Source organism: Gnatocerus cornutus, chromosome 5, assembly GCF_029298725.1.
Source record: "Gnatocerus cornutus isolate USDA-ARS CGAHR chromosome 5, icGnaCorn1.1, whole genome shotgun sequence".
Lineage (NCBI taxonomy): Eukaryota > Metazoa > Arthropoda > Insecta > Coleoptera > Tenebrionidae > Gnatocerus > Gnatocerus cornutus.
In genome coordinates this window covers 13,706,385-13,731,244 of record NC_142237.1, presented here as the reverse complement: position 1 = coordinate 13,731,244, position 24,860 = coordinate 13,706,385, and the positions used below count along the sequence as shown (strand labels likewise).

General features: G+C 38.1%; 10 protein-coding genes across 15 annotated transcripts; 4 read left to right on the top strand and 6 right to left on the bottom strand.

Annotated features, from left to right (window-relative positions):
• Positions 1-974: 974 nt before the first annotated feature.
• On the bottom strand, positions 975-2,969 carry P58IPK (dnaJ homolog subfamily C member P58IPK). Its single transcript, XM_088037317.1, has 4 exons — positions 2,749-2,969; positions 2,593-2,703; positions 2,340-2,539; positions 975-2,286 (listed from the first exon to the last, which is right to left on the bottom strand). The coding sequence occupies exons 1-4, from the start codon at positions 2,846-2,848 to the stop codon at positions 1,201-1,203; spliced, it is 1,497 nt and encodes a 498-aa protein (XP_087893443.1). The 5' UTR covers positions 2,849-2,969; the 3' UTR covers positions 975-1,200.
• Positions 2,970-3,318: 349 nt separating this feature from the next.
• LOC148174809 (UDP-glucuronic acid decarboxylase 1-like) lies at positions 3,319-4,940 on the bottom strand. The gene is made up of 5 exons (XM_088035929.1): positions 4,772-4,940; positions 4,486-4,718; positions 4,037-4,436; positions 3,668-3,988; positions 3,319-3,622 (listed from the first exon to the last, which is right to left on the bottom strand). The coding sequence occupies exons 1-5, from the start codon at positions 4,830-4,832 to the stop codon at positions 3,384-3,386; spliced, it is 1,254 nt and encodes a 417-aa protein (XP_087892055.1). The 5' UTR covers positions 4,833-4,940; the 3' UTR covers positions 3,319-3,383.
• Positions 4,941-5,667: 727 nt separating this feature from the next.
• Mo25 (calcium binding protein Mo25) lies at positions 5,668-8,379 on the top strand. Its single transcript, XM_088037861.1, has 5 exons — positions 5,668-6,395; positions 6,444-6,612; positions 6,660-6,824; positions 6,887-6,991; positions 7,313-8,379. Exons 1-5 carry the CDS (start codon positions 6,007-6,009, stop codon positions 7,493-7,495), a joined length of 1,011 nt encoding a protein of 336 aa, XP_087893987.1. The 5' UTR covers positions 5,668-6,006; the 3' UTR covers positions 7,496-8,379.
• Positions 8,380-8,440: 61 nt separating this feature from the next.
• Positions 8,441-9,616, top strand: LOC148174807 (uncharacterized). Its single transcript, XM_088037862.1, has 3 exons — positions 8,441-8,761; positions 8,870-9,226; positions 9,351-9,616. Exons 1-3 carry the CDS (start codon positions 8,572-8,574, stop codon positions 9,614-9,616), a joined length of 813 nt encoding a protein of 270 aa, XP_087893988.1. The 5' UTR covers positions 8,441-8,571.
• On the bottom strand, positions 9,582-11,989 carry LOC148174806 (uncharacterized). Its single transcript, XM_088037853.1, has 4 exons — positions 11,587-11,989; positions 11,458-11,534; positions 10,624-11,404; positions 9,582-10,571 (listed from the first exon to the last, which is right to left on the bottom strand). Exons 1-4 carry the CDS (start codon positions 11,676-11,678, stop codon positions 9,710-9,712), a joined length of 1,812 nt encoding a protein of 603 aa, XP_087893979.1. The 5' UTR covers positions 11,679-11,989; the 3' UTR covers positions 9,582-9,709.
• A 30-nt stretch (positions 11,990-12,019) lies between these two features.
• Positions 12,020-14,218, top strand: Dlic (dynein light intermediate chain). Of its 2 annotated transcripts, none has more exons than XM_088037858.1 (7): positions 12,020-12,172; positions 12,226-12,416; positions 12,473-12,882; positions 12,941-13,170; positions 13,219-13,330; positions 13,380-13,529; positions 13,809-14,218. In XM_088037858.1, the coding sequence occupies exons 1-7, from the start codon at positions 12,123-12,125 to the stop codon at positions 14,061-14,063; spliced, it is 1,398 nt and encodes a 465-aa protein (XP_087893984.1). In that variant the 5' UTR covers positions 12,020-12,122; the 3' UTR covers positions 14,064-14,218. The 2 variants fall into 2 exon arrangements, with proteins under 2 accessions (XP_087893984.1, XP_087893983.1); XM_088037857.1 differs by having other exon boundaries at positions 13,380-13,562.
• Positions 14,219-14,246: 28 nt separating this feature from the next.
• Positions 14,247-18,883, bottom strand: LOC148174804 (glycerol-3-phosphate dehydrogenase, mitochondrial-like). 5 transcript variants are annotated; one of them, XM_088037850.1, is made up of 9 exons: positions 18,667-18,882; positions 17,636-17,760; positions 16,582-16,964; positions 15,486-16,537; positions 15,232-15,441; positions 14,983-15,182; positions 14,820-14,918; positions 14,676-14,777; positions 14,323-14,554 (listed from the first exon to the last, which is right to left on the bottom strand). In XM_088037850.1, the coding sequence occupies exons 2-9, from the start codon at positions 17,735-17,737 to the stop codon at positions 14,420-14,422; spliced, it is 2,283 nt and encodes a 760-aa protein (XP_087893976.1). In that variant the 5' UTR covers positions 17,738-17,760; positions 18,667-18,882; the 3' UTR covers positions 14,323-14,419. The 5 variants fall into 5 exon arrangements, with proteins under 5 accessions (XP_087893973.1, XP_087893974.1, XP_087893972.1 ...); XM_088037847.1 differs by lacking the exon at positions 14,820-14,918 and having other exon boundaries at positions 14,247-14,554; positions 17,636-17,739; positions 18,667-18,883; XM_088037848.1 differs by lacking the exon at positions 14,820-14,918 and having other exon boundaries at positions 14,247-14,554; positions 17,636-17,739; positions 18,696-18,883.
• A 104-nt stretch (positions 18,884-18,987) lies between these two features.
• On the bottom strand, positions 18,988-21,122 carry LOC148174803 (protein brambleberry-like). The gene is made up of 4 exons (XM_088037855.1): positions 20,740-21,122; positions 20,036-20,690; positions 19,595-19,984; positions 18,988-19,545 (listed from the first exon to the last, which is right to left on the bottom strand). Exons 1-4 carry the CDS (start codon positions 20,989-20,991, stop codon positions 19,178-19,180), a joined length of 1,665 nt encoding a protein of 554 aa, XP_087893981.1. The 5' UTR covers positions 20,992-21,122; the 3' UTR covers positions 18,988-19,177.
• Positions 21,123-21,487: 365 nt separating this feature from the next.
• On the top strand, positions 21,488-23,987 carry Pink1 (PTEN-induced putative kinase 1). The gene is made up of 4 exons (XM_088037854.1): positions 21,488-22,074; positions 22,164-23,271; positions 23,321-23,419; positions 23,580-23,987. Exons 1-4 carry the CDS (start codon positions 21,779-21,781, stop codon positions 23,793-23,795), a joined length of 1,719 nt encoding a protein of 572 aa, XP_087893980.1. The 5' UTR covers positions 21,488-21,778; the 3' UTR covers positions 23,796-23,987.
• On the bottom strand, positions 23,981-24,858 carry LOC148174801 (uncharacterized). Its single transcript, XM_088037863.1, has 3 exons — positions 24,468-24,858; positions 24,251-24,422; positions 23,981-24,202 (listed from the first exon to the last, which is right to left on the bottom strand). Exons 1-3 carry the CDS (start codon positions 24,531-24,533, stop codon positions 24,054-24,056), a joined length of 387 nt encoding a protein of 128 aa, XP_087893989.1. The 5' UTR covers positions 24,534-24,858; the 3' UTR covers positions 23,981-24,053.
• Positions 24,859-24,860: the final 2 nt, after the last annotated feature.

Here is a 24,860-nt window from a genome sequence, read left to right as displayed (position 1 = left end):
ATTCAAGGTTACTAAGTCACATCTTTCGGGAAAAATTATTTTTATTCATATTAATTTTATTCAAGGATTATTATTTTATTATACATTATTCTGTTGCTGCTGATGCCTTAATCTCATTTATCTTTGCAAAATATGTTTATGACTGGTAAAAGAAATACAGTAAGGCTTCGATTATCTACCTACATCAAATGAACTGACCATTCAATCACAATCCAGTTATAAGAATTCAGTGAAAAACTTTTATATTAGCGAGAAAAAAAATCGATTTCCTAATAAATTCTCTCTTATCTAGGTTTCAATGACTAAGGTTTCTTTTCACGACAAAACAGTGTTGCTCAGTACGTAATAATGTATATTCAAATATTAATTTAAATCCAAAGTCGAGTTATATTTTATTTGTAAATTATCTCACATCTTCTGTGAATGAAGAAAATGTAGTTTCATGGATTTATACGAAAATATGTTTTTTTTTTGATAAAAAACAAACCAAATGTTTTGTTTAAGCTACCTACGTGTTTGTTAATTCGTCTAATAATAATGATAAAGATTTACTTATTAATTTATTGCAGGTGGCATTTTAGTAGATTAGGCAACCAGCCGTGAGGAATAAAATTTATTAAAACACTCCAAAAATGCATTCCTGATTCAGAAAGCGCAAGGAAGTGACAAAAATTTCTTTGTGGACGAAGTTTTTAATTTTTTGAATAGCTTTATTGAAAATTAATTTTAAAGTTTCCGTTTCCGCGATCTTCTACAAATTGTACTTCTTGACTTCCATTTTTATAAAAAAGAATCATGCAGTATTTTGTTCTGGAGTGATTAGTATTACGTAACATTCTTCATAATTAGCACTTTATAAATAGCTAATTGTACTTTTTGCAGTTTGATGTCACAGTTAAGTAACAACCAGTTTTTGTACTCGCTCTTTTGGATAATCACAGAAATTTAAACCGTGTAGGTTAAAATAAACGAAAAAATATAAATATTTTACTATAATATAAATATGTACAGAGTAAGAACAAATGGTAAAAATCCTTCAAATATGTACATTTGATATCAGTTCTTTTTACATGAGTAAATAACTAAAAGCTTGTTCTGGCATTTAAGTGATGACAGCATTTTATCACACTGATCCTGAGTTTCCCCATGGTACACTGCACAGACACCAAATAATAAATGACTTGCAAACTCCCTAATAATTTAATTAAAATGAAATTTAAATTGGAACGGACTGCCATGGAAATGTTGGAAGTGATGGAAGTTGGGCATTCCTCCTCGTCCGGATTCAGGATCCAAAGGATCCTCGCCGTTATCAAACTGCCGCCTTTTTTCATCATCCGTCAACACCTCTTTAGCTGAGGCTATATCAATAAACTTCTTTTCTGCAATTTTCTTCATTTTCTCGTCCGTTTGGTAGTTATCGGGGTGCCACTTTTGCGCTAATTTTCTGTAAGCTTTGACGATCTCTCTTTTGCTAGCAGTTCTTTTCACGCCTAGAATTTTGTAGTAGTCTCTTCTCTCTGACTGTTTTTGCCTGTTCTCCGCCTTGTTTAACCCCTCTCTTGCTCGCTCAAATTGTGAATTCATTTCTAAAGCTGCTTTGAAGTCGCGGATGGCGTCATCGTACATCTCTGTCTGTAAATGAGCTTCCGCTCTATCACAGTAGACATTTGGATCGTCATTGATGGCTAAAGCTTCCGTACATATCGTCACAGCCTCGGCTGACTGCTCATCATTCGAATAGCAAGCACACAAAAGGCGCTTAGCGTTGTAAACCATGTTCTGGACTTCATTTTCGTTCTTCAATGCCTTCAGAGCTGCATCAATACACTCTTGATAATTTTTCTCTTCCAGAGCAGTCTCCGCTTCTGATAGAAACTTCTCGACTTTTTTTACTTTCTTATAAAAAGGGAAGCAATCTTTGTGTTCAGGATCCAGTTTAAGACACTCTCTGATGGACTTGAGGGAGTCAGTAGCATGTCCTAGTTTGTACAGCATTTGTGATAATTTAAAGTAGCCTTCCGTGTTGTCACTTTGCAGTTTGGTGGCGGCACGAACGTCACTCACCGCCGCCATTTCGTCACCACTGGCCATGTACATATCTGCTCGAAGTTCGTACAATGGCGCCGCCCATGGACTAATTTCCAACGCTTCTGATAAGTAATGAATGGCATTTGGGTAATCATCGTGAGCGTAGTAGTACTTGGCTAAATCTAATCGTTCTTTGGCTGGGTCTATCCTAGTTATTAACTCATTTGCTTCTTGATTATAAGGATCAGTTTTCAACTGAAATATTTATGTTACAGAAAGTGAAGATAAGAGAGAACGTCGTTACTTACAACATTGTAGTAGTCTAGTTGTGCCAGATCATAATCAGCTTGTTTTAGATGGATGTTGCCTCTGCTAATTCTTGCAGCTGTAAAATCAGGTTTTTTTTCTAAAGCTAAATCAAAGTCACTTATGGCATTTTTTGCTTTCCCCAAGGCAAGATAGACGGTTCCCCTTTTAAAATAAGTTAAATAATTACTAGGATCGCCCTCTGAAAATGAATAGAAATGTATTTTTGGTCATTAGTGGGTGTGAAATTTTTACCAACTGCCGAATGGTATGCACTGAGAGCGTCCGCTAACTGACCTTTGGCTAGATACTGTTTACCTAATTCTAAGTGCCTACTGACTTCAGCCTGGCTGATACATTCTGAAACTAAAATTCCTTTTAAGATTAGAAATTGAGGTTATGTTCACTTACTGTCAACGAAAATAAATAACGCTAAATATGGAGCAAAAGACAACCAGATATTTTTCCGAGTCACTTTCATAAAGTTCACCATTTGCACTGTTTTCAACATTATTAACAAATAACAATTATTTCATAAGATTCATTCCATTTCTGACACATACGAACACAACAAATTTACGTTTCGTGGGCCGCTCTCATTGGTCCAACGCATTCCAAACTTCTGAAACGCATGCGTACTACCAACCGCTTAAAATTTAAGCATAAAATGAATTTTTAAGATTGTAGCGATAATAATTAAAATCAAGGACAGTAATTTAGTTAGACTTATAAAGCTGCCCGAAAATGTAAATTTTTATTTGTTATATTAATTATTTATTACGTATCCCACTCATTACTACCAATATAAAATAATCAAAATTTGAATTGTAATTTTGTTTATCTTATCTGATAAAAACAAAAAGCACTTGATTTATGTCTAATATAATAAAACACATTGTTTGTACTCAAAACAAAAAAGAAGATTATTAAAAATTGGAACAAAAACGAAAAAGGCGAAAATTAAAATAAAAAGAAACCAAAACCTCTTGATCTTACGTTTTATTAAAACAACACAACAATATATCACAATAACAGTATAACAGTAGTTATGGCGTTTCTGGTAAAAACTTGTTCCGCTGGGAGTGCTTAAACCGGTGTAATTCATTTTTAAAATATTCAACAGTCTTTTGGAGTCCCGTATTAAGGTCCACTTTAGGCTCCCAATTCAGCAGTTTTTTAGCTCTACTTATATCGGGACGGCGGCGTTGAGGATCGTCTTCTACTTGAGCCATATGTTTAATTTTGCTACGACCGCCCACCAAGTCTTTGATTATCGACGCAAACTCTGAAAACTGTCGTTACAAAAAGAAAATTCTTGCAACCAAAGTACCGTTGATTGTGTGTTCTACTGGGTTTCCCAAATTCACGGGAAGAGTGTAATTACTGTTCATCAACGCTACCAAGCCATCAACTAAATCAGAAATGTACTGAAAAGAGCGTGTTTGTTCTCCTGGGCCGTAAACGGTGATGACTTCGTTTTGTAAGGCTTGCAGGATAAAATTCGACACGACTCGACCGTCATTCATGTGCATTCTGGGACCGAAAGTGTTGAAAATTCTGGCTACTCTGACGTGCATATTTTCTTGTTTTGCATAAGCGTATGTAAGAGTTTCTGAAACTCTTTTACCCTCGTCGTAACAAGCGCGTGGTCCTAAAATCAAACTTGCAATACTCGGTTTTAATCAAATTAATTTGGGACCTATTGGATTCACGTGGCCCCAATACGTTTCAGGCTGTGGATGTATGTCAGGATCTCCATACACTTCTGACGTGCTGGCTATTAATATTTTGACATTCAGTCTTCTGGCAAGCCCTAACATGTTTATTGTACCTAAGGTGTTAGTTTTAATAGTCTTCACAGGATTATACATGTAATGAGGAGGGCTGGCAGGGCTAGCAAGATGGTAGATCTCATCTACTTCAATAAATAAAGGATTTACTATATCATGGTGAATTAATTCAAAGTTTTCATGACCTATCCAGTGTTCTACGTTCCGCTTCCGGCCTGTGAAAAAATTATCAACGACAATTACTTCGTGACCTTCAAGCATTAATCTATCAACTAAATGGGAACCTACAAAACCAGCTCCACCACTTATCTACAAATTAAAATATTACGGTTTAATAACAAAAAAACTGAACTAGTACCAAAATACGTTTACGTGAAAGATAATTTAAAAACTTCACATCTGGGTACGTCTTTGGAACTCTAGACTCTAAAGCTAGGATTTTATCCTCCAATTCCTGAATACGTTGTGTTGCTTCTTTAAGCAAAAGCTTATTGTACTCGATTTCTTCAGTATACCTAATTTTATTATATCCATGCGGTGATGCTTCATTATCAGTCTGGCTGCTGTACTTAAAATATAAAATAAACAACACTAAAACAGAGGAATGACATAACCTATAAAAACTAACAAAGTTGCATCATTACAAATCACTGTTAGTACCACAGACACGATTATATGTTTAATCTTCCACGTCACCTGAATCATAGTACGGTAGAAAAGCGCATTTTAATACATTTACATAATTTTAAAACTTATCGTTTGACATTTGTTTGACTCAATTTGACAGATCTGTCAAATGCCCAAGGTCGTCTGAATTGTATGGTGTGAAGTTAGTTATAATTAAAATTCAAAAAACTCTGTGGACGTTTCTTTATTAATTAAATTAGATTTATAATTATTTTAACGGTTTATTGGCCTATTAGTACAAATAGCAAAAAATAAAGCGCACATTTTTTCGTAGAATTTTGAGCATTACTCTGAATCACTAAAAATTAGTTGGGACTGTGAATTTTAAAAAGAAATGCAAATTGTAATCTGTGAGTTCAAAAAGGAGGGTCACAGTCACCTCTACGGGGTTTTATTGTAAACAATATTTACTTGAATGCTTAAACCATTGTGTGTATGTTGCTCATTGATTTTATCCCGAGAGGCATCAGACCTTCCCTCTAAATGTTAACATCTGTTGGTATATATAGAGAACCTTGAACGTTTGGTAGTCGTGAGATGTAGCGATCGATTTTCATATCATACTAACAAAACCCAAAGAATCAAAGGTTTTTCCAACTTTTTTCAAAATTTGTTTTAAAATCAAAACCACAACAAAATTAAAATAACTGAAAACAACGATCACACAGGCTTCCAGTTTAATTAAACATGTCGAATTTAATTTGTTTTTTTATGCTGTTGTTGGGATATACGCTATAATTTTGTTTATTGTTACCATTTTTGCTATGATGATTGCTAATATTGAAAAATCATTATCAGTTGTTATCTCGAGTTTGAATCCTGCGCGCGCGTGTCATCACGTCGGCAACGTAGTTTTCTAGGTGATAATCCAGATTAAGAAACCTCAAATCGAAGAAATAAAACTTTTTCCAACGCACTCGCAACCACTTCATGTTGGTAATCCTGCCAATCTAATAAAAAAAACCTGTCTGAGGATCCTTATGACTTCGTTCTGTCAAATGTGTCTATAAATCTCCACATTTCAACAAAAATAAAGCAATTTGTGATGTATAAAGTGAACTTTTGATAGTCCTCAGTGCGAGAAACCTGCACGACCGCAAATTGCCCCGAAACCAGCCGAAAACCTGAAAACATCCCTGCGGAACATCACTTCACCAAGTCAATTCTCCTCTCCACCAAATCAACTTTCGAGATGCCACTGTTCGGCAAGTCGCAGAAGAGCCCCACGGACATCGTGAAAGCGTTGAAAGAAGCGGTGAACTCGCTGGAAAAAGGCGACAAAAAAGCCGAGAAAGCCCAAGAAGATGTTAGCAAAAACTTGGTTTTGATCAAGAATATGTTGTATGGTACTTCAGATGCGGAGCCCCAAACGGACATCATCGTAGCACAGCTAGCACAGGAGCTGTACAATAGCAATTTGTTGTTGTTACTCATCCAGAACCTTCACCGAATTGACTTTGAGGGGAAAAAAGACGTCGCCCAAGTGTTTAATAACATTCTAAGGCGACAAATCGGGACTCGTTCACCTACTGTGGAATATATCTGTACAAAACCTGAGATTCTGTTTACATTAATGACTGGGTTAGTGTGAAGGTTTGAGTTGGCATTAGAATGATTTTTCTTTTGCAGGTATGAACTGCAAGAAATCGCGCTTAATTGTGGAACAATGTTGCGCGAATGTGCTCGATATGAAGCGTTGGCCAAAATTATGCTGTATTCCGACGATTTTTACCATTTCTTTAGATATGTGGAGGTGTCCACCTTTGACATTGCCTCTGACGCGTTCTCTACTTTTAAGGTTCTCTTTACATACAATAACCACAGGTTATTCATTTCTTGTTTTAGGAATTGTTGACACGTCACAAAATCCTGTGTGCCGATTTTTTAGAGGTTAATTATGACAAGGTCTTCGGCCATTATCAGCGCCTATTAAATTCCGAAAATTACGTGACGCGCCGTCAAAGTCTGAAATTACTTGGAGAATTGCTGCTCGACAGGCATAATTTCACTGTGAGTCATTTCCTATCTTATCTCAAGTGCCAGAATCATAACGTTTTTTTGGCGCCTTTTAGGTGATGACGAGGTACATTTCCAACCCTGACAATCTTAAACTTATGATGAATATGCTTAAGGAGAGATCTAGGAACATCCAATTTGAAGCCTTCCATGTTTTTAAGGTAATGGGGAGTTTCCTACTATCAATCAAATGAGATCAGTTTTCTTGGTGATAATAATTAGTATCCCCAGATGATTTAAAGATTAAAATTCCTGTGGTGCTATAAATATTGCTATTTTAACGAAAATATGACTTCTAGGAAAAAATATTATCTATGATATATAATATATATTATTTTTAAATCCCAAATAAGATTAACATATTAAATCTAGAAAAACTTCTTTTTTTAAAAGGATATTATTTAAACATTCTCATCATAGTGTGGCAATACCAGTTTTTCTATTTTTGGGGGTTGAAATTTGACACTTTCTGCCTCTTGCAGGTTTTTGTGGCGAACCCCAACAAACCGAAACCAATCCTGGACATCCTCCTCCGCAATCAAGACAAGTTAGTAGATTTCCTCATGAAATTTCACACAGACCGAGCCGAAGACGAACAGTTCAACGATGAAAAAGCGTACCTCATTAGGCAAATTAAAGAACTAAGGCCGATGCCTGGCCACTAACACTTTTCCTATTAAAATTATTATTATTGTTATATTTTAATTTCAGCCGTTACCGACACTTTGAACCCCCAACAGAGATGATTTTCAGGTCTGATAAAAAATTTGATTTTCCTGCTCAAACGACAGTAATAAATTGAGTGATATCTCTTTTAGATTCAGTTAGGGTCGTCGGACATATTAAGTGTATTTATGATAATATATTTATACTAAATATTCGATTGTTGTTAAGTGTATAATTTTAGAGCAGAATAGACGGTTTCACGAACTGAATTGCCTAAATGAAGAAACGGTTTGTTCTGCCTTTGTAAATTCTGTTCCGTTATCGTTTCCTTTCTGTACGTTGTTTCGGCTTTTAGCAATAATTTCGTACATACTTAAGTGTAACTTTTGTTTTGTAAAAATAAGTCTAGTTGTTAGTTTAGTGAATGATTCTTTAAATCCATTAATTCAATTAAAACTAGTGGGGTGCCTATAATGCTTATGGATAGTTTTAAACGAGTCGTCTTATTAGGAATTAATTGACCGACTGATGACGGCTGTAATCGCTAATAAGATCTATTCTTAGCATACTTAATAAAGTTTAAATAGGATACCTAATACAATTCTAAATCTTATTGAAATTAATAGTTTTATAAAGAATTTCTATGGTCGAACTAAGTAACATGGATTGTTATTCCACAGTGGAGGTGCGTGTTGTATAAATTCTTTAGGCACTTGTTCAAGTATTCAACACAAAGTTAGCGAATCGTCGTGCTGATGTTTCGAGGAAAAATTACCCTTATTTTCTACGCAATTTTAATTATTCCTTATATGTATTTTATTGATTGTATTTATTTTAATGATATGATTTACACAGAAAATGGAAAATACATTCTTTTAGATCAGACGCAGTTTCATTCATATTAGTGACGGAAACTTCTTGTTACGCCACTTTTGGCGATTCGACTCGTTTACGCAAGCTTTGTGTATTCGATACTTTTGTTAGAATGAGGCCAGGAAGACTCTTCATCAAAAAACAAACAACTCGCGGTATTTTTAGGTTGAAGTCACACTAACAATGATACAGCGACGTATCGATGATGGTGCTTCTTTACTCTTTACTCATTTTCAATGTGATATACACAAGTTACAGCGAAGTGGTGCCACTACCGACGGAAGAAACAGCCGAAGAAACTCAACATGCAGTTTGTAAAATCATCACGCAAGAAATACAAACCTCCGCCAATGCTACCATCAAAAGGCAATTGAAAGGAGTCTGCACGAGCAGTAAGTAAACCAGTTTTTGGTGGCGCGGGGTATTTTTGGCTACCAGGGACCAAATTTGCTAATTAAATCGATGTAAAGCTAAAAATGTTGAGCTTAACTTCTTTCTAGAACAAATTGATCGGAAATTCCGCCAGCTCGAGCGCAAGTTACTCAAAGAACTGGATCAAATTAAGGAGATCCTCACTGGTCAACATCCGCCAGGGCGCACAACGGAAGAATATGAATATTTTAGTTACGACGAAAAAAGTTTAGATGGACCTAAACCCACAGAGGACATCATAACAATCAGTGAAACGCTAACAAATGACTTTTTATGGTATCGGAATGAAATTGATCAGCTCAATAACACCATGTACACCATAAACGGCGAAAAAGTCTATACGTATTATTGGAAAGTAATGAACGTTCGATCATTTCTACAAAAAAGTGGAATTCGTTTACGGAGTTCCGATTTTTACGTCCTTGGTAAGTAATGTCAGTGAGATATTTCGTATAAAAAGTCGCATGTAATTTCATTTACGTAATGCGATTGTTAAAAAATTAATTAGACTCAATAACAAAATTTATTGTCCTCTATTTTACCACTTAGGAAATCAGTTATGCCTGCAATTGTACTCTCAACATTTGGACCCGAACTACTTAGGAATGGAGCTGAAACCCGTCACAAACTTTTCAAAGAAACACAAATTTACAATTTTAGACCAAGTTGAAATGAGCAAAGACATCATTTCGCCAAGTTTTGACTCATTAAGCTCCGAATCCGTCTACAGAGTTCCTTACGCTAAACTAGAAGAACGGCACTACTTAGACAACGACACTCTTATTCTGAAATTAACAGTTTATTTGAATTCATAGAATCACGATATCATATTAGACGTAATAAATTAGCTGGATAACACAAATACATAATTTTAGCCTAATTTTTAAGTGTAATCAATAACAAAAGAGTCACTGTATTAACATACGTCCTGTTAAAATTTCCACCACCATCTTCTTCCTGAGATATGGCATATCATTTTGGTGAAAAGTAAATTTCGCTTTCCGTGTCGCAAACTCTGCAAATGTACAGGAAAACATTCCGCAATCACTTCCGTTCATCTGTTGCGGAATGTTTTCCACGTTTTCAAGAATAAAGTCTTTGGTGCTGTACGGCGCATTCTTCTTGTCTTTATGCTCAAACTCCAAGTAGCCTCTCAGTGCTTCCAGGCACCGATGGTTTGATTTTCCCATACTATCGTAGTATTTTATAGTCTTTTCCTTTAGGTTAATGATAGCCATACACCAATGGAGGCCTAGATGGATGGGCACACAAACGAACTCGTACGAAAACAAATCTATTTTCCGCGTCCATCTTTTAAGCGATTCGGGACCACTCGTCGTAAGTTTCTGGTAGAAAAACGTGTTCATTGCGTAAGCTCGAGGCCATTTCGACTCTGTGCCCCTTTCAATGATCAGGTTCATGTAGAAATTAATCACATTGTCGTTAAGCCAATTAAGACCTGCTAATGTCTGCATATCCCGACGATTCACATTCAAGTTAAACTTCTTGGTGAGGACCTCGTTAGGGTCACCAGACAAAGCTTTTTTAACTGCACGAAGTTGCTCGTCGGTTAGAGGAGGTAATTCGACCTCTTCCTCGATTTCGATAATCGGTAAAATTGTGTCCTTGATGGAAAGGGAATCCTGGACTTTCTTCGTCAGCGATTTGATCATCATGTCGCGGTTGATTTCGCTCAAAGTGGATGAGTTTTCTTCATACGCTTTGATTTCCATCGACTTGTCCAGGACATACTGCTCATGTTTGCGGGTTCTGAAAGAAAAAGTTTGTCACCTAATATTGCAAATGCACTTAAAATACATACATGTCTTCCAGCCACTTCTCATGGGTAGGTTTTGAAGTCTCTATAATCGGCTTTAAGCTGTTGATCGGATCCACTTTAATATCCGGCTTTGGTGACGGCGGAGACGGCAAAATCTCCACATCCGAGTCCGAATCCTCGATAACCGCCGGCTCGCTCTCAAAATCGTCTAACACTTTAATGACCCTATCTTTGGTCGACAACCTTTTGCCCTTAGTAAGATCTATAACTTCCAATGATCTCTCCCGTGGAGATCTTGCCAACTCCACTAATCTTCGTGAACGATTAAACGAACTTCCCAGAGGAGTCCCATAAATGGAGGACAAATTAAGGGAATCATTGCTAGAATTACTCAACATCAGGTTATCCAACAATGTTTCATACCGTTTCTTGTCATCTAATCGAATTGAATAATCTAGTGTTGGTGAAGACATGTTGTTAAAATTGCCTTTTCGCTCACTTTTTACAAGGGGAGAAGCTTTGGATTTGTTTTTCGTCCCATTTTGAGGGGGTTTAGTGGATGTGGGTTCATAACTTGAGTTAAAGCGCGTAATATACTCAAAACCATTCTTTTTAGCATCCAGTTTTTTTTCTGTTGTGCTTTTTACTGTTTTTAGAAAAGTTAAATCGTCAGATCCGTTCATTTTGAAACGATTTTCTAAAGATCTTTGATTGATGTTGATTGGTTTTGTTAGAACTCTGATATCATCATCGTTGTCTATCACTACTTCAGTGTTCAACGGGCGTAATATTGACGACCTCAATGGTGATGCAAAACAGTCGTCTTCAATGATAAATAGTTAGTTAAAACAACGTGAAATAAAACAACAGTTTTACCTTCAAGAATGTTGTGCACTGGTGACAGAACTCTCCTACTTTTGGGGCTTTTGTAAAACGTTTGAATATCTGATCCTCTACAATAAAACTAATGTTTATCGCCACACCAGAAATGGTAGAAGATCTTACCTGCGTTTTCGCGACAATTCATGAGATCTCGGCGATTCCTTATCCGAAAACCAGCCTCTAACGTACTGCAAAATAGATTCCAACATTGTCATTGATACCTAAGCCTAAAGTTACAAAATCCGGGCAAATATAACGATACAATAGTAACACAAGGACTTTCATAACATAGCTGTACGCACAAATTGATAAAAACAACGCAAATGCCACAAAATGCGTACAAAAAGGCTCACTACAAGATATGACAAATGTCAAAAACCTGGTAACTTTTTGCAATTGGTACACCTTTACCGCCAGTTCAGAAACTCCTCAAAAATATAAACAAACCACGAAAATCATTCGTTTCCTGCATTTTCTTCATAAACAAATCGGAAATAATAATCAAATCTTTCAAATTTCTACAATTATTTTCTTTCGATCTTTTTTAGTTGAGGATGGTAAGCATGACTCATCCAAGGTCGCAAACGTCAAATCATTAAATGTCAAAGTTGTCGGTTTTGCTCCAAAGAACCCGTTAGAATATTAGATTAATCTTGAAAATGCCGGAAGAAGCACCAAAATCCACCGACGACAACAAAAAGAACTTGTGGTAAGTTTGTCAAAGCATTTTAACTCCGATGACTCACTTAACCTAACTGTCAGGTCTCAAATTTTGAGTGACGTTCAAAATAATGGCAATCCCAAATTGCCCTCTTGTAAGCAAGTTCTGGTTTTGGGGGACAATGAGTCGGGGAAAACCACAATTGTGGCGAAGCTCCAGGGCGTGGAAGATCCAAAAAAAGGTTCTGGATTGGAATATGCGTACATCGACGTGAGGGATGATTACCGCGATGGTGAGTTCATTTTGCGCCCCATATTGAAATGAATAGCACACGTTGTTTGTTTTTAGACCAAACTCGACTTAGTGTTTGGGTTCTGGACGGGGATCCAGGTCACACTGATCTTCTTCGGTTTGCACTAAATGAAGAAACATTCCAACATACTCTAGTCATTTTGACTGTGACCATGACGGCTCCGTGGAGTATTCTTGAGCAGCTTCAGCACTGGGCGTCAGTTTTGGCAGATCACTTGGATAAACTAAGTCTAGAAGTGGATCTCCGCCAAAACCGACGACAACATTTAGTTAAAATGTGGCAGGAATACGTGGAACCTGGGGATGAACTAGACCCAGCTTCACCCATGAAGCGGAGTTCTAGAACCTTTGGGGAGGGAGAGGATGGGCTGGATGATGCCACGTCACTTCCTGAGGGGACTCTCACCAATAACTTGGGTCTAGACATTGTCGTAGTGGTCACCAAAGTACGAATTATGATGAGAATTATATTTTTGACGTCATCTTTCTGTTTTTTTTTTGCAGACCGACTACATTCAGACTTTGGAAAAGGAGCACGACTATCGCGACGAGCATCTCGACTTCATGCAGCAATGGATACGTAAATTTTGCTTACAGTATGGAGCAGCCCTCTTCTATACAAGCGCCAAAGAAGATAAAAATTGCGATTTGCTTTACAAGTACTTAACCCACCGCATTTACGGATTCCCCTTCCGTACTCCAGCTTTAGTAGTCGAGAAAGACGCCGTGTTCATGTAACTAACATTTCTGTCTATAAACTCTTTTTTATAATTCTTCCACAGACCGTCTGGTTGGGATAATATGAACAAAATTAGAATCTTGTATGAGAATCTTCATACTTGCAAACCTGATGATTATTTCCGGGACATCATAGTCCAACCAACCACCAGAAAAGTAATTTTTCGGGTATTGCGCTTTAACTCGAGCTAATCTCCTCTTGTAGATCATCAATCGCGAGAACGAATTAATTGCGGAAGACGAACAAGGCTTCCTAGCCAGGCAGCAGCAAATTCTGTTTGCGGGTGGCAACAACTTGCAGGGTCCCCGACTTGGAGAGTCACCAATGAGGTCCTCACCATTAGGAAAAGCAACGGTAAGAACCCCAAGTCAAGGCTCGCCCAAGAAGGTAAACTCGTTTTTCCAAATTTTCCATGTGTCCGATCTGTTTATTAATTTCGTTATAACTAAGTGCAGCATGACTATTTCGGTTTAAGAACTAACTGGTAAATAACGACCCCTATGTGAAGGCGCCAAGAATCGGCACGCTTTCTTTGTTTAGTTTTTTGCTTCTTCTGGTACATTTTTGGTTAAAAGGTTACTTTTTGGCGCCGCCAGCTCAAACACTATCAGTTTAATAAACGCGGTTTTGTAGCTGGACAGCTCCAAAGTCGTCAGTACTCCCGGTGGCGAAGGAGTTCTCGCAAACTTCTTCAATTCATTACTCCACAAGAAAACCGGATCAAGTCCGGGAAATTCTTTGGCGAACAAGTCAGGAGGACCGGAGTCGCTCACTGAGAAAGCCAGCATGCGATCGGACGCTGCAGCCGAATTGGATCGACTCGCCAGAGGTGGTAAGAAGCAAGGCGCTCCACCGAGCGGTGTAGATTTCAATGCATCCGATTGTTAAATTAGCTGCAATGATATTTGTTATTTTTTTACGATGTGCTGCGATATATTTAATTTAACTTTATTATTAACTTATATTTTCTTTTCACTTGAAAAGGGGCAATGCATGCTTTAACTAATTTCTTCAAAGAAGTAATAAATGTTTCTATAACAGTCTGTGATTTTTCAATTTTATAACCACCGCTGAAAACACGTGGACCACATTTTTATTTAAGAGTTGTCGCTACAGACAGTCAATAAAAGTAACAATTTTAATTACTTAATCTGAATGAAATAATTTAGTAATAAATAGGATTGACACAGAATGATTCTCCTGAGTATAAACGCGTGATTCTTCTGCAATACTTTTAAGGAGATTTATAAACCTCCACCACTGCGCTCTACTGAAATCTTCTTCTTGAGCATTTCTTTCTCGTGTTTCTGTTCCTCTAACTCTGCCATTCGTGCGAATCTCGAGTAAGTTACATGCCCGGATTTGATGGCCGACATCATCTAGAAACAGAAGAGTGTTATAACATGTTTTGAAAAATTAGTTTGGTGGTGGGAGGTGTGCGAGGGAGCTGTTCTATGCCAAAACAAACTAAACACAAAAACTGAACGTTTTTTGTCAAACCTGCAAATACTCGTCAAGTTCAACTTGTCCATTCATGTTTGTGTCGATTTCTCGTAGAATCTCATGAAGCTCCTCACCAGAAACCTCCTTTTCACCTTGTTGCTGAAAAGTAGGGAAAAATTAGATCAGTGAACGTGGTCTCACCTGCAAATAGTCAGCCAGTTCCAATTGGCCGTTGTTTGTTACGTTAATATCACACAAAAGGGTATGTATTTCGTCATCTGTTAATTTCATACCTAAAGACTACGAAAGAATTAATAGTTTAAAGGAAAACTAACATGAGGGACGAGAAATCAACTCGACTCACTTTAAGACTTCTTCGAATGTCGTTGATGGAAACGTAACCTTTGCGATCTTTATCAATAATCTGGAATCTTTTGACGTATAATTGGATTTCCTCCTTCTTGAGATTGATGGGGATTTTGTCGCGACTCGCGCGGTTTACGTTTTGGCCCATTTCGTTCTGCAAGAACTCAGTTGCAAGTTTTGCCTGCCTCTGTTTTTCAGCTGAAAGAAATCCAGTAGACACAAAAACGCGTTAAAGTCTTTATTTTACCTTCAGTCCAGTCTAGTTCTTCGGCCATGATGTTAATAATGTCGGGTAAGGCTTCTTGGGTGGCTTGTACGTTCAAAAAAGCCAAACGAAGCCTCCTGGCAATCATATCCACAGCCGTCATAGCATACTCGCGGACTCCATACCGAATTTCCGCGTCAATGTACGGGAATTCTGGATGGATCTTTTTCCCGATTATCGGCCACCGTTTCCCTACAACGGATTTTAGTCCTGTTTTTATAAATAACGGTGTGTACCTGTCAATGCAGCCATTTTCGCAACAGCAAACGCACGGTCTCCATAAGACGTCGCCAAGTGTTGCGCAACTTCGCACTCCAACCCAAAGTCTTGTACTAATCGAATGTACATGGTGGGGGTCCATCCATGGGCTCCTTCCAGAAGAAGTCCGTCAGTTTTGCACTTCTTTTCAGGGGGTGTAAGGGAGCAAGCGGCGATCGCTGCATCGATTGTTTCCTCCGCCATGGCTCTGTACGTTGTCCATTTTCCTCCAGCTATGGTTACTAATTTGCTATCACTTACATGGACTATGTGGTTTCGAGCTAGAGATTGCGTGTCGGCCTTGTTGGGGTCGGAAACAAGAGGGCGAATACCGCTCCACGCTGATAACACGTCGCCTCTGCGAACTTCAACGTCAGGGTTAAGATAGTTTTTAACTTCTTCTAAAATGAACATGATTTCGTCTTCCGTCGGTTTAGGGTTGTGTGTTACTTCGCACGGTAAGTCTGTAGTGCCTGCGATGGTTTGTTTTTGCCATGGCAGGAAGAAAATGACTCTACCGTCGCTTGTGGAGGGATCGAGCAACCCCATTTGTTCGGGGCTGTAGTATCCTGGTAATGTTATATGGACGCCACTACTAGGCGCGCAGATTTCAGGTATTTTGGGGTCATCCATTTTCCTAATGGAATCAGTGAAAGGACCAGTGGCGTTAATCACACATTTGGCAGGGATCATCCACGATTTTCCCGTTAACTCATCTCGAACATTCACACCAGAAATCACCTCTTTTCCATCAGAATTCTTTTCTTTGATTAAACTTGTGGCAGAGATGTGATTAGCAACAGTGGCACCGTGCCGCGTCGCTGTAAGAGCAATCGCCAGATTCATCCTAGCGTCGTCTTGCTGACCGTCGTAATAAACAATAGCCCCACAGAGCTTATCTCCGCGTAACATAGGAAACAACTCCAGCGCGTTCTTCTTAGACAGAAGATAAGAGCTTTTTAGCATTTTGCTACCAGCGACAACATCATACATTTTGATGCCCACCCAGTAATAAGGAACCTGCCACCAACTACAAGAAATAAGACAAGAATTCATAAATCGGTTTATACTCACGTGTAGACTGGTAGCATGATAGGCAACGGGTGCGCCAAGTGCGGTGCCGAATTCAACATACTCGCTCTTTCATGCAACGCTTCTTTGACCATACGGTATTGTTCCACATCGAACTGCATTATGGCTTTTTGTAAGTACCGGACTCCTCCATGGATAAGTTTTGTGCTACGACTAGAAGTACCACTGGCGAAATCATCGGCTTCGATGAGAGCGGTCTTTAGGCCTCTTGTGGCGGCGTCTAGAGCACAGCCGGCGCCAGTAGCGCCGCCACCGATTATTACAACATCAAAGGCGTCGTTTTGCAATGATTTGATTTGATCTTCGCGCGTAGGAAGGGGCCGTTTGGCTCGGAGAGGTAGGCGTTCGGCGTTGACTGTCGGCCACTATAATAAAATATGTGGAGATATTAGTTAATTTAAATCAACTCTCTTTTTGTTCATTGAGCGAATGTTTTGACTACTTATTAACATTTTGGTAATTATCCAAAACACTTGTTATGTAAAGACTGATTATAATGTAACCAATTTTGCATATCAATTTCGATTGATAATAAAAGAATCGATAAATGAGGTGGAAACCGAGATATTCTAAAATGTTCTCTGAAGGATCAAAGAAAAACTTGCATAATAGATTAAAACTACAATACAATTTCGGTGCACTGAGATAAGAAGTACTCACGTTGAGTACTTTTTTTATTTGCCAAACGTGTGGTAAAATTCCATTAGATATACGTAAGTTTATCTAATTTCTAGACAAAATACTTTTGCATCTTCCAAATCTAAAACTTTCCTTGGACTGTCTGCAAATTATTTATCATAATTACCAAATATTAATAATAATTAGTCTCAAATTTTCCGTCCTTGTGATAAATTTAATTGTATTTTACACAATCTTATTTCATTTCCATAAAGTCGATAGCACAGAAACTCAACACTTGAGTCATTAAGTGGGTTCTTTAAGGACCTGTGATATTATCTTGACTCTTTAAATTTTCTGTGGGCTCTTATTGATAATAGAACGCTAGAGACACCGTACAAAGGCAATTTCCACTTACTCGTCTGTCTTTTTCATCTGTCAAAAAAAGGTAGGCGGCCCAAGCTGCTCCCGCTGTTGTGGTAAATCCCCCAATTGCAATCTTGGTTAATCGAGAGGCCATAGCTGCGATTACTTTACATGTAGCTATAAAAATTCTAAGGTGATATTCGAAAGGAAACATTTTGTTGTAGAGGATTTGACGTGGAGGCGACAGTTGTCATAAATTGTTTTTTTTTTAATTTTTACATCATATAATCCAGAAATAGCAGATAATTAAAATGAAGCTGTAAAATTGAAACAAATGTTGTTTAAACCAGTCGGATACCAATTCAAAGTTACAATATCGATGATTACTCATATTACACAAGATATAGGTAGTAATCATTAATGATGGGATTTTCCTTTGTTGCGAATATTTGCTTTTCATCTAATAAAACCTCGGCACATTGTTTCCTTGATTCAGCAAATATTTTTTATCTGAAGTGGATCGGGACTAAAAATCCAACTTAATTACTTTTGTGAAATTTCATCATTCATGCGAAGCACGTGTTTGCCTTCGTATTACTGCAAACTAATAATTATTTATTTATTTAAAATTACTCAACAGAAAAAACTGGTTCCACCGTTTTTCCATTTGTTCTGAATACAAGACAATAAATTTTATGTGCTATTGCACATTTTTTATTAATTTTATTAATTTAGCGCGAAAAAAAATCACGCGATTCTTGAGTGATATTGAATGATTGGATTTCAATGATTCACACTATTTACATAACTCGCAAGATTGGCTAGAGTTTTTATGAATGAGCATTGTAAAAAACTATTTTTCAGGCGGTTCCAAGTTATCATTATTTTGCATTAAAATAACATTACGCAAGTCGTGTGACTGATAATTGTCGTCTGTGAAGGTCGTCTAGGCACATGAGGAAATCTAATTTATTATATAATTTTAACCAAACGTGCATATTAAAAAAAAACTTTTTTGTCGCGAAGTCCATTTCGAAAAACCTCAAGTCAAATCCTCGCCGCATCGACAAAAAAAAAACTTACGCTATAGATGCAATTATAAATCCTTTTACCATCTTTCGGACGATCGGAGGTTAGGTAAAGGTGATTGCAAACACTCCACTCTCTCACACTTGCGCGACGACTAATCCAGTGGCGTGCAAAAACGTGCGAGTTATATTGATCTTATCACACACGTCTGAAACGCATGAATTCGCGATCCTCTTAAATTGGGCTAGTCAACACGTTATAATTGCGTGTTATCAAATACAATTGGGGTCCTGCCAAGTAACGCGACTTTTATAGTAACATTGCGCAATATAAAAATCGCGGACCGGCCAAGAGGCGGGTATTCAGGACATGTAATGGAACAGAATTATTTATTCTTATTTTCAAGTTTACAAAAATTGAGCTTGTAATAAAATCGTTAGTTGCTCTGTTCAGTCCTATACTAGACTAGAAATAAAAAACAGATTTGGTCAAAAAATTAAAATAACATTAAAACATGGCTCCTCCTTCCCGGCAACAAGTGCTTTAGTTGACCAATAGTGATGTATTATCCCATAACCGAATCCCCGGATTGGTGCCGGTAGCAGTAGTCGCGCCCCGGTAAACTAGACAATTTACAAGGGGTCCCTACTCGAGTTTTAGCATGACAGACCCCTCTAGTACTCCCGTTGAGTATCAAAGGAGTTGTACTTCTACTTCTGGATCTAGAATTGTAGTATCCACTCCTCGAAAGCGGCGGAGTCGGAGAACCCAAACTATTTATATTAAAATCGTCGTCTACAGGATCCGGTTTCTCAAAATCAGCAACATCTGAAGACTCCTCCGTGGAAACTCGAGGTTTTGAAAACCTTAATCCCAGTAAAGGTGGCTTCACAATCTCTTTGAAAGACGCCGCCCAAAGAATCAACATCTGACCTAAAGTAAAAAGTGTAATCACCGCATAATTTTCACAATAAAATCGTACCAAGAACCAAACTTAAAATGGTCGCCCCTAAACTGAGAGGTCCTAACTGGTGCTCGCTGCCCCACAGCGCAAACGTTAAGTTCAGCGGTGGCAAGATTGCCACCATAAGTCTCGTTCCTAGCCTGGCTGAGAGGAACGCGCAAGTCAACATTGATACCATCATGAAAGCAGCGTGCCAAATTATAAGATATAGCCGCTCCACAGCCAAGTCGGTGCCTCCGAGAGCTGTAGTTAACCAAGCTAGTCGCTCCTCTAAAGCCTGGCGAGTTCCTCCGACTAAAACCACTAAATTGTGGACTGTCTTGTTAACTTCACCCAAATTTCGGAGCGTTTCTTGATACTGGACTTTGAAATTTTCGTTCTGTTCCAAAAGCAGCCGCGATGACTCTTCTAAAACCTAGATTAGCGACGAATTCAAACAAAGATTTGTTATAAAAGTACCGATTCTTTCAAAAATGGCTTCTGCTTTGAACTGGATTGCGATCAAATCGTCCAACAATTCCTGGTGATTGTCCTTGACTTCTCCTGCTTGTTTCTCCATGGCTTTAGTGGAATCCTCAAGTTTTTTCTGGATTCTTTGGGTCATCTGCACTAATTCGTTGTGGGTGTCTGCGATCAATTCTTTCTCTTTGGACAACTTCCGGATGTTATCTTCTAGAGCCAACTGACCGTGGAACTGGGCCCTCTGGATGTCTCTCTGCTGGTTGGCCAACATAGAATGACCTTCAGACATGGAAGTGAGTGTATATTCAGTCAGATCTCGTATATCTTGCTGGTTATCGGCAATTTTCCCCAAAGTCTGTATCTGATCGCGAGCGGCATCCATCAATCTATTCACGGTATGTTCCGCCAAGCCCCTAAATTGTATTTGTCTAATGGAGTAACAAACAGCTCTCGCTCTGTTACTCATCAAATGATAGCTGGTCCAGGTGTCAGAATCCATGCTACTGGTACAATCGCGAATGCTCATATCATCGGTGCAGGGAAAAATGGGGCGCCCTTCTACATACGATTGGCAATTTAAAAGGTGCACGGCCATTTTCGCCAGCTGCTCGTCGTTGAGCTTATCACAATCAGACTTCAATTTCAACACCACCTGCAACAACGTCAGTTACATTATCGATAATCTATGAATAAACACCAACCCTTTGCTGGCAGGAGTCAAGCTCTGATAGCGCAACACCTGTCAGCTTAGCAGCTTCTGATATAAATTTTTCATCAACTGTCGACACTTCATACGGAATTCTCTGTGGGAATTCACCCACTTCTGTCTCTGGTTCTTCATAAGTGAAATAACTTTTAAAGGTTTTTACATAATCAACCAAACTTGTTTCAGCATGTTTGGTTTGGAAGGTTAAAAATGTTAGTAAAATTGTAGTGTAAAAGTTAAGGTACATTGTTAATAAATAAGTTATGACTAGTCTGGCACCGGTTAAAGGAAATGGATTAAATTCAGTTAAACTGCACTACCACAATTTCAAATTCATTATTGACAGGTGTCAACTGTCACGGAAAACCGTTGCTAGGGTTGTTTTTCGTTTTCAAACGTGCGTCCTCTGTGACTGAAATCCGAAACATAAAATTAAAGAAAACTGCATAGAATTTTAAAATTAAAATGTGGTATTTTATGGGAAAAAAATAGTAAACATTTTGTAAAGTAAAAAAATTGGTTTTCATCTAGTAACCTTATCAATTTCAAGTGCCTATGAAGTGTGTTCCCCATAATGCTGATTAAACTCAATAAACAGGGATTATTTGAATCGTTTTTCTCTAAGTGGCGCCATCTGTCAAGTTTTCACGCTTAAACTCACGATTATTATTGCTAATTTTTTATTGTATTCAATTTGTGCAATTACGATCGTTTAGTCTGTTTCTTTCGCTGCGTGAACTAAATTGCTTTTTGACCTGCAGCGCAAAATCCAGAAATAAACATTACATAAACTTTTGACAGATGCAAGTAAACTTCCGTCTCTTTCCAACCAATACACATGACATAATAAACAAGGATAAAGCACTTGGTTATTTTTTTGTGCGTCAAAATAAATATGGTGGACGCGCACCCAAAGGGCGAAATGTCAGTGTGTCAGTTGGTGTCTGAGAATAGCCGAAAATAATTTCTGTTCTGTGTTGATTTTCGTAAATCGTGTGCCCCATTGCGGGTGCTGACATTTAGTTTCGTGCAAAATGTCCGTACGAGCCGTGGGAACTCGTTTGTTTAAACATGGTCGAAGCCTTCTCCAGCAGATCTGCAAACGGGACCTTAACACCACAATTGGCGACAAAAGCAATGCTGTTTTACGAGCAACAGCAGCACCTCCGCCGGTACAAATATCACCGACTCAAGCAGTACCTAAGAATTTCGCTTTGAGAAATGTTGGGGTGCAGCTGGGGCTGCAGGCTAGGAGGATCCTTATTGATAACGTCTTAAATAGAGTCACTAATAGTCTTTCGGCAGAGTTGAGGAAAAAGGCTACACGAAGGTTCGTAGGTCATTTAAACACATAAAGAAAATTTGTAAAAATGTATCAAAACTACTGAGTCATAGCTAATTGTGCTTTAATTTCACTAGGATTTTGTTTGGAGATTCCGGTCCGTTTTTCGCCCTAGTTGGAGTGAGCTTGGCTTCTGGAACTGGAATCCTAACTAAAGAAGAAGAACTTGAAGGCGTCTGTTGGGAAATCCGCGAAGCCATTTCTAAAATCAAATGGCAATACGATATCGACGAAAACCGCTTCGAAACCGATCCTGTGTCCTTGAACGACCTTACTCTAGGAAAACCCATCGCAAAAGGAGCTAATGGAGTTGTATATACCACCAAACTAAAACAAGACCAAACCACCGATTCGTTTGCCCTGAAAATGATGTTCAACTACGACATCCAATCTAATTCAATGGAAATTCTCAAGGCTATGTATCGAGAAACTGTCCCCGCTCGCCTATACAATCCTACCCATGAAATAAATAACTGGGAAACCGAGTTGGCCAATCGCAATAAGCACCTTCCGCCGCATCCAAATATTGTTGCGATTTATTCAGTTTTTACCGATTTTATCCAGGAATTTGAGGGTAGCAAGGATTTGTGCCCCGCAGCCCTTCCGAGACGTATACATCCAGACGGTGAAGGGCGCAACATGTCGCTATTTCTCCTGATGAAACGTTACAACTGCAACTTGCAGAATTTCCTGACAACTCCACCGTCTACTCGAACAGCGGTTTTACTTCTGGCTCAGTTGTTAGAAGGTGTGGCGCACATGGCAGCCCATGGTGTCGCCCATCGCGATTTGAAAAGCGATAATCTCTTATTGGACACTGCAGAGCCTGAGAGCCCTATTCTAGTAATCAGCGACTTTGGTTGCTGTCTCGCTGACAAGACCCACGGGCTCACTCTACCTTACACTAGCTACGAAATTGATAAGGGAGGCAACACAGCTTTGATGGCACCAGAAATCATTTGTCAGACTCCCGGAACTTTTAGCGTTCTAAATTACACAAAGTCTGACTTGTGGGCGGTGGGAGCTATTGCTTATGAAATTTTTGGTCGCGGGAATCCATTCTATGGCGATAATCGGTTGAAAAATGTGAACTACAAGGAGCAGGATCTGCCGAATTTACCGGAAGAGGTGCCAACAATTATAAGGAGCTTGGTGGGAAATTGTCTGAAGCGTAACCCAAGACAGGTTGATATTTTTTTATTTTAATGTTTGTATTTAAATTCATTCGTTTCAGCGTCTCCATCCTGAAGTGGCTGCGAACGTTTGTCAATTGTTTTTGTGGGCACCTAGCTCGTGGCTGAAACAAGGCCTCAAATTGCCATCCAGCGCTGAGGTTTGTAGAAATTTTATTAAGCACATAAAAACGAAAAAACTGCAATTTAATTATAAAATTTTATTACAAAATTGTTTTATTAGACGTAATTATACGGTGTAAAGTACACCGTTATGATATAACAATAAAAACCACCATGCATGATCTTCCTTTGTTTCAGATTTTGCAATGGCTATTGACTTTGACTACAAAAGTTCTCTGTGAAGGAAAAATTAACGATAAAAGCTATGGGCATAATGATGTGAAAAAAAAAGGGGGGAGAAGAACCTACCCTGAGTACTTATTGATTTCTAGCTTTCTGTGCAGGGCTAAGTTGTCCAATATTCGATCTGCGTTGTCGTGGATACAAGAAAATATACCGGAAATTGATTGTTAATAATATTAAAGTTACTGAGATATATTTATTGTTATTCTGTTCAAGTTTATTTCTACTAAAATTAAACATGTAGAATTGTGATGCAATAAGCACCGTGTTTTTCCTATAAATTTGTTTTTATAGGTGAAAACCCTTCAGCTTGTATATAGATTATGTTATTAAAGGAAATAAAATATTTGGGTAATTAAACAACAGTTTTAATATTGGCAAATATACAAAAAATGGTAAATATACAATAATAGAACAATAAACACTACACTAATTGCAAATCACTCTGAACAACAGCAACAAATTAATAAAAATACAAACAGCACAAAAGAGCAAAATCCACAATCCAGCTTTGGTCGTCGAAAGCATCGTGAATTTGCCTTCATCTTTTTTCGTTAGTTTGTTCTTATGCTTAATACCTATAATGAATCAATCAGTAACTCAAATAACGAAACAGACGTACTCACTGTTAAGATGTATGTTCAATTGAATTTCGCTATTTGCGACAACATCACACAATTCACAAATGAAGCTTTTCCCTTTTCTTTGAGCCTTCATTTGATGTCTCCGGCCTTCCAAATGGCGTTGAAGAATTTTGGCACTTGTAACTTTAACATTGCACAGCTCGCAAAAGAGGGTCTGAAAGTTTTTCTTAAAAAGGGATTTCAAAAAAATTGTACTTACATCTTTGGGTTCATCCTCTTCTGGGAGAATAACGTCTTCAACGGTATTGTGGAATTCGCCCGACATTTTATAATCGTGAGGTCATTTTAGTCCTGCCAAAACGAGTCGAATGTGCAAAGTGATCAAATTCTGCTGCTGTTCCTTTATTTCAGTTTTTTTGTGGTGCTTTTTTATCGTGCAAAAACCGGAATGATGAAGATTAAAACGCTGAAGGTAGATATGGTCGACCAATGGGTATAAAGTATGAGTTAGCGCCTTGAAATTTCAATCTTATAAAAGAAAATGTGGTAGTGCTCCTTTCATATTTTTTAACAGTGATTACATCAAAATTTACATAACATTCTGCGCTGAAGATTGAGGGAAATGTTAAAAAGAGCCAAGTCCTACATAAAT

What these genes read in the sequence shown, in the direction of transcription:
- Dlic (XM_088037857.1), top strand. Translation starts at nt 12,123, where the DNA reads ATGCCGGAAGAAGCACCAAAATCCACCGACGACAACAAAAAGAACTTG. An exon ending in TCCAACCAACCACCAGAAAA is followed by an intron (nt 13,331 to 13,379) that starts GTAATTTTTCGG and finishes CTCCTCTTGTAG; the next exon opens with ATCATCAATCGCGAGAACGA. An exon ending in GTCAAGGCTCGCCCAAGAAG is followed by an intron (nt 13,563 to 13,808) that starts GTAAACTCGTTT and finishes GCGGTTTTGTAG; the next exon opens with CTGGACAGCTCCAAAGTCGT.
- LOC148174804 (XM_088037850.1), bottom strand. Translation starts at nt 17,737, where the DNA reads ATGGCCTCTCGATTAACCAAGATTGCAATTGGGGGATTTACCACAACA. An exon ending in CAGATGAAAAAGACAGACGA is followed by an intron (nt 16,965 to 17,635) that starts GTAAGTGGAAAT and finishes ATTTTATTATAG; the next exon opens with TGGCCGACAGTCAACGCCGA. An exon ending in AGAACTAGACTGGACTGAAG is followed by an intron (nt 15,183 to 15,231) that starts GTAAAATAAAGA and finishes GATTTCTTTCAG; the next exon opens with CTGAAAAACAGAGGCAGGCA.
- LOC148174803 (XM_088037855.1), bottom strand. Translation starts at nt 20,991, where the DNA reads ATGTACCTTAACTTTTACACTACAATTTTACTAACATTTTTAACCTTC. An exon ending in TTGACTCCTGCCAGCAAAGG is followed by an intron (nt 20,691 to 20,739) that starts GTTGGTGTTTAT and finishes ACGTTGTTGCAG; the next exon opens with GTGGTGTTGAAATTGAAGTC. An exon ending in AGCCATTTTTGAAAGAATCG is followed by an intron (nt 19,985 to 20,035) that starts GTACTTTTATAA and finishes TCTAGGTTTTAG; the next exon opens with AAGAGTCATCGCGGCTGCTT.
- Mo25 (XM_088037861.1), top strand. Translation starts at nt 6,007, where the DNA reads ATGCCACTGTTCGGCAAGTCGCAGAAGAGCCCCACGGACATCGTGAAA. An exon ending in CTGTTTACATTAATGACTGG is followed by an intron (nt 6,396 to 6,443) that starts GTTAGTGTGAAG and finishes TTTCTTTTGCAG; the next exon opens with GTATGAACTGCAAGAAATCG. An exon ending in AAGCCTTCCATGTTTTTAAG is followed by an intron (nt 6,992 to 7,312) that starts GTAATGGGGAGT and finishes TGCCTCTTGCAG; the next exon opens with GTTTTTGTGGCGAACCCCAA.
- Pink1 (XM_088037854.1), top strand. Translation starts at nt 21,779, where the DNA reads ATGTCCGTACGAGCCGTGGGAACTCGTTTGTTTAAACATGGTCGAAGC. An exon ending in AGGAAAAAGGCTACACGAAG is followed by an intron (nt 22,075 to 22,163) that starts GTTCGTAGGTCA and finishes TAATTTCACTAG; the next exon opens with GATTTTGTTTGGAGATTCCG. An exon ending in AATTGCCATCCAGCGCTGAG is followed by an intron (nt 23,420 to 23,579) that starts GTTTGTAGAAAT and finishes CCTTTGTTTCAG; the next exon opens with ATTTTGCAATGGCTATTGAC.
- LOC148174806 (XM_088037853.1), bottom strand. Translation starts at nt 11,678, where the DNA reads ATGACAATGTTGGAATCTATTTTGCAGTACGTTAGAGGCTGGTTTTCG. An exon ending in AGTGCACAACATTCTTGAAG is followed by an intron (nt 11,405 to 11,457) that starts GTAAAACTGTTG and finishes TTATCATTGAAG; the next exon opens with ACGACTGTTTTGCATCACCA. An exon ending in GAGAAGTGGCTGGAAGACAT is followed by an intron (nt 10,572 to 10,623) that starts GTATGTATTTTA and finishes TTTTTCTTTCAG; the next exon opens with AACCCGCAAACATGAGCAGT.
- LOC148174801 (XM_088037863.1), bottom strand. Translation starts at nt 24,533, where the DNA reads ATGTCGGGCGAATTCCACAATACCGTTGAAGACGTTATTCTCCCAGAA. An exon ending in AAGAGGATGAACCCAAAGAT is followed by an intron (nt 24,423 to 24,467) that starts GTAAGTACAATT and finishes AAAAACTTTCAG; the next exon opens with ACCCTCTTTTGCGAGCTGTG. An exon ending in ATTGAACATACATCTTAACA is followed by an intron (nt 24,203 to 24,250) that starts GTGAGTACGTCT and finishes GATTCATTATAG; the next exon opens with GTATTAAGCATAAGAACAAA.
- LOC148174807 (XM_088037862.1), top strand. Translation starts at nt 8,572, where the DNA reads ATGATGGTGCTTCTTTACTCTTTACTCATTTTCAATGTGATATACACA. An exon ending in GAAAGGAGTCTGCACGAGCA is followed by an intron (nt 8,762 to 8,869) that starts GTAAGTAAACCA and finishes ACTTCTTTCTAG; the next exon opens with AACAAATTGATCGGAAATTC. An exon ending in TTCCGATTTTTACGTCCTTG is followed by an intron (nt 9,227 to 9,350) that starts GTAAGTAATGTC and finishes TTTACCACTTAG; the next exon opens with GAAATCAGTTATGCCTGCAA.
- LOC148174809 (XM_088035929.1), bottom strand. Translation starts at nt 4,832, where the DNA reads ATGATTCAGGTGACGTGGAAGATTAAACATATAATCGTGTCTGTGGTA. An exon ending in TGTGGTACTAACAGTGATTT is followed by an intron (nt 4,719 to 4,771) that starts GTAATGATGCAA and finishes CCTCTGTTTTAG; the next exon opens with TGTTGTTTATTTTATATTTT. An exon ending in TTTCACGTAAACGTATTTTG is followed by an intron (nt 4,437 to 4,485) that starts GTACTAGTTCAG and finishes TTTAATTTGTAG; the next exon opens with ATAAGTGGTGGAGCTGGTTT.
- P58IPK (XM_088037317.1), bottom strand. Translation starts at nt 2,848, where the DNA reads ATGTTGAAAACAGTGCAAATGGTGAACTTTATGAAAGTGACTCGGAAA. An exon ending in GTTATTTATTTTCGTTGACA is followed by an intron (nt 2,704 to 2,748) that starts GTAAGTGAACAT and finishes AAGGAATTTTAG; the next exon opens with TTTCAGAATGTATCAGCCAG. An exon ending in AACTAGACTACTACAATGTT is followed by an intron (nt 2,287 to 2,339) that starts GTAAGTAACGAC and finishes TAAATATTTCAG; the next exon opens with TTGAAAACTGATCCTTATAA.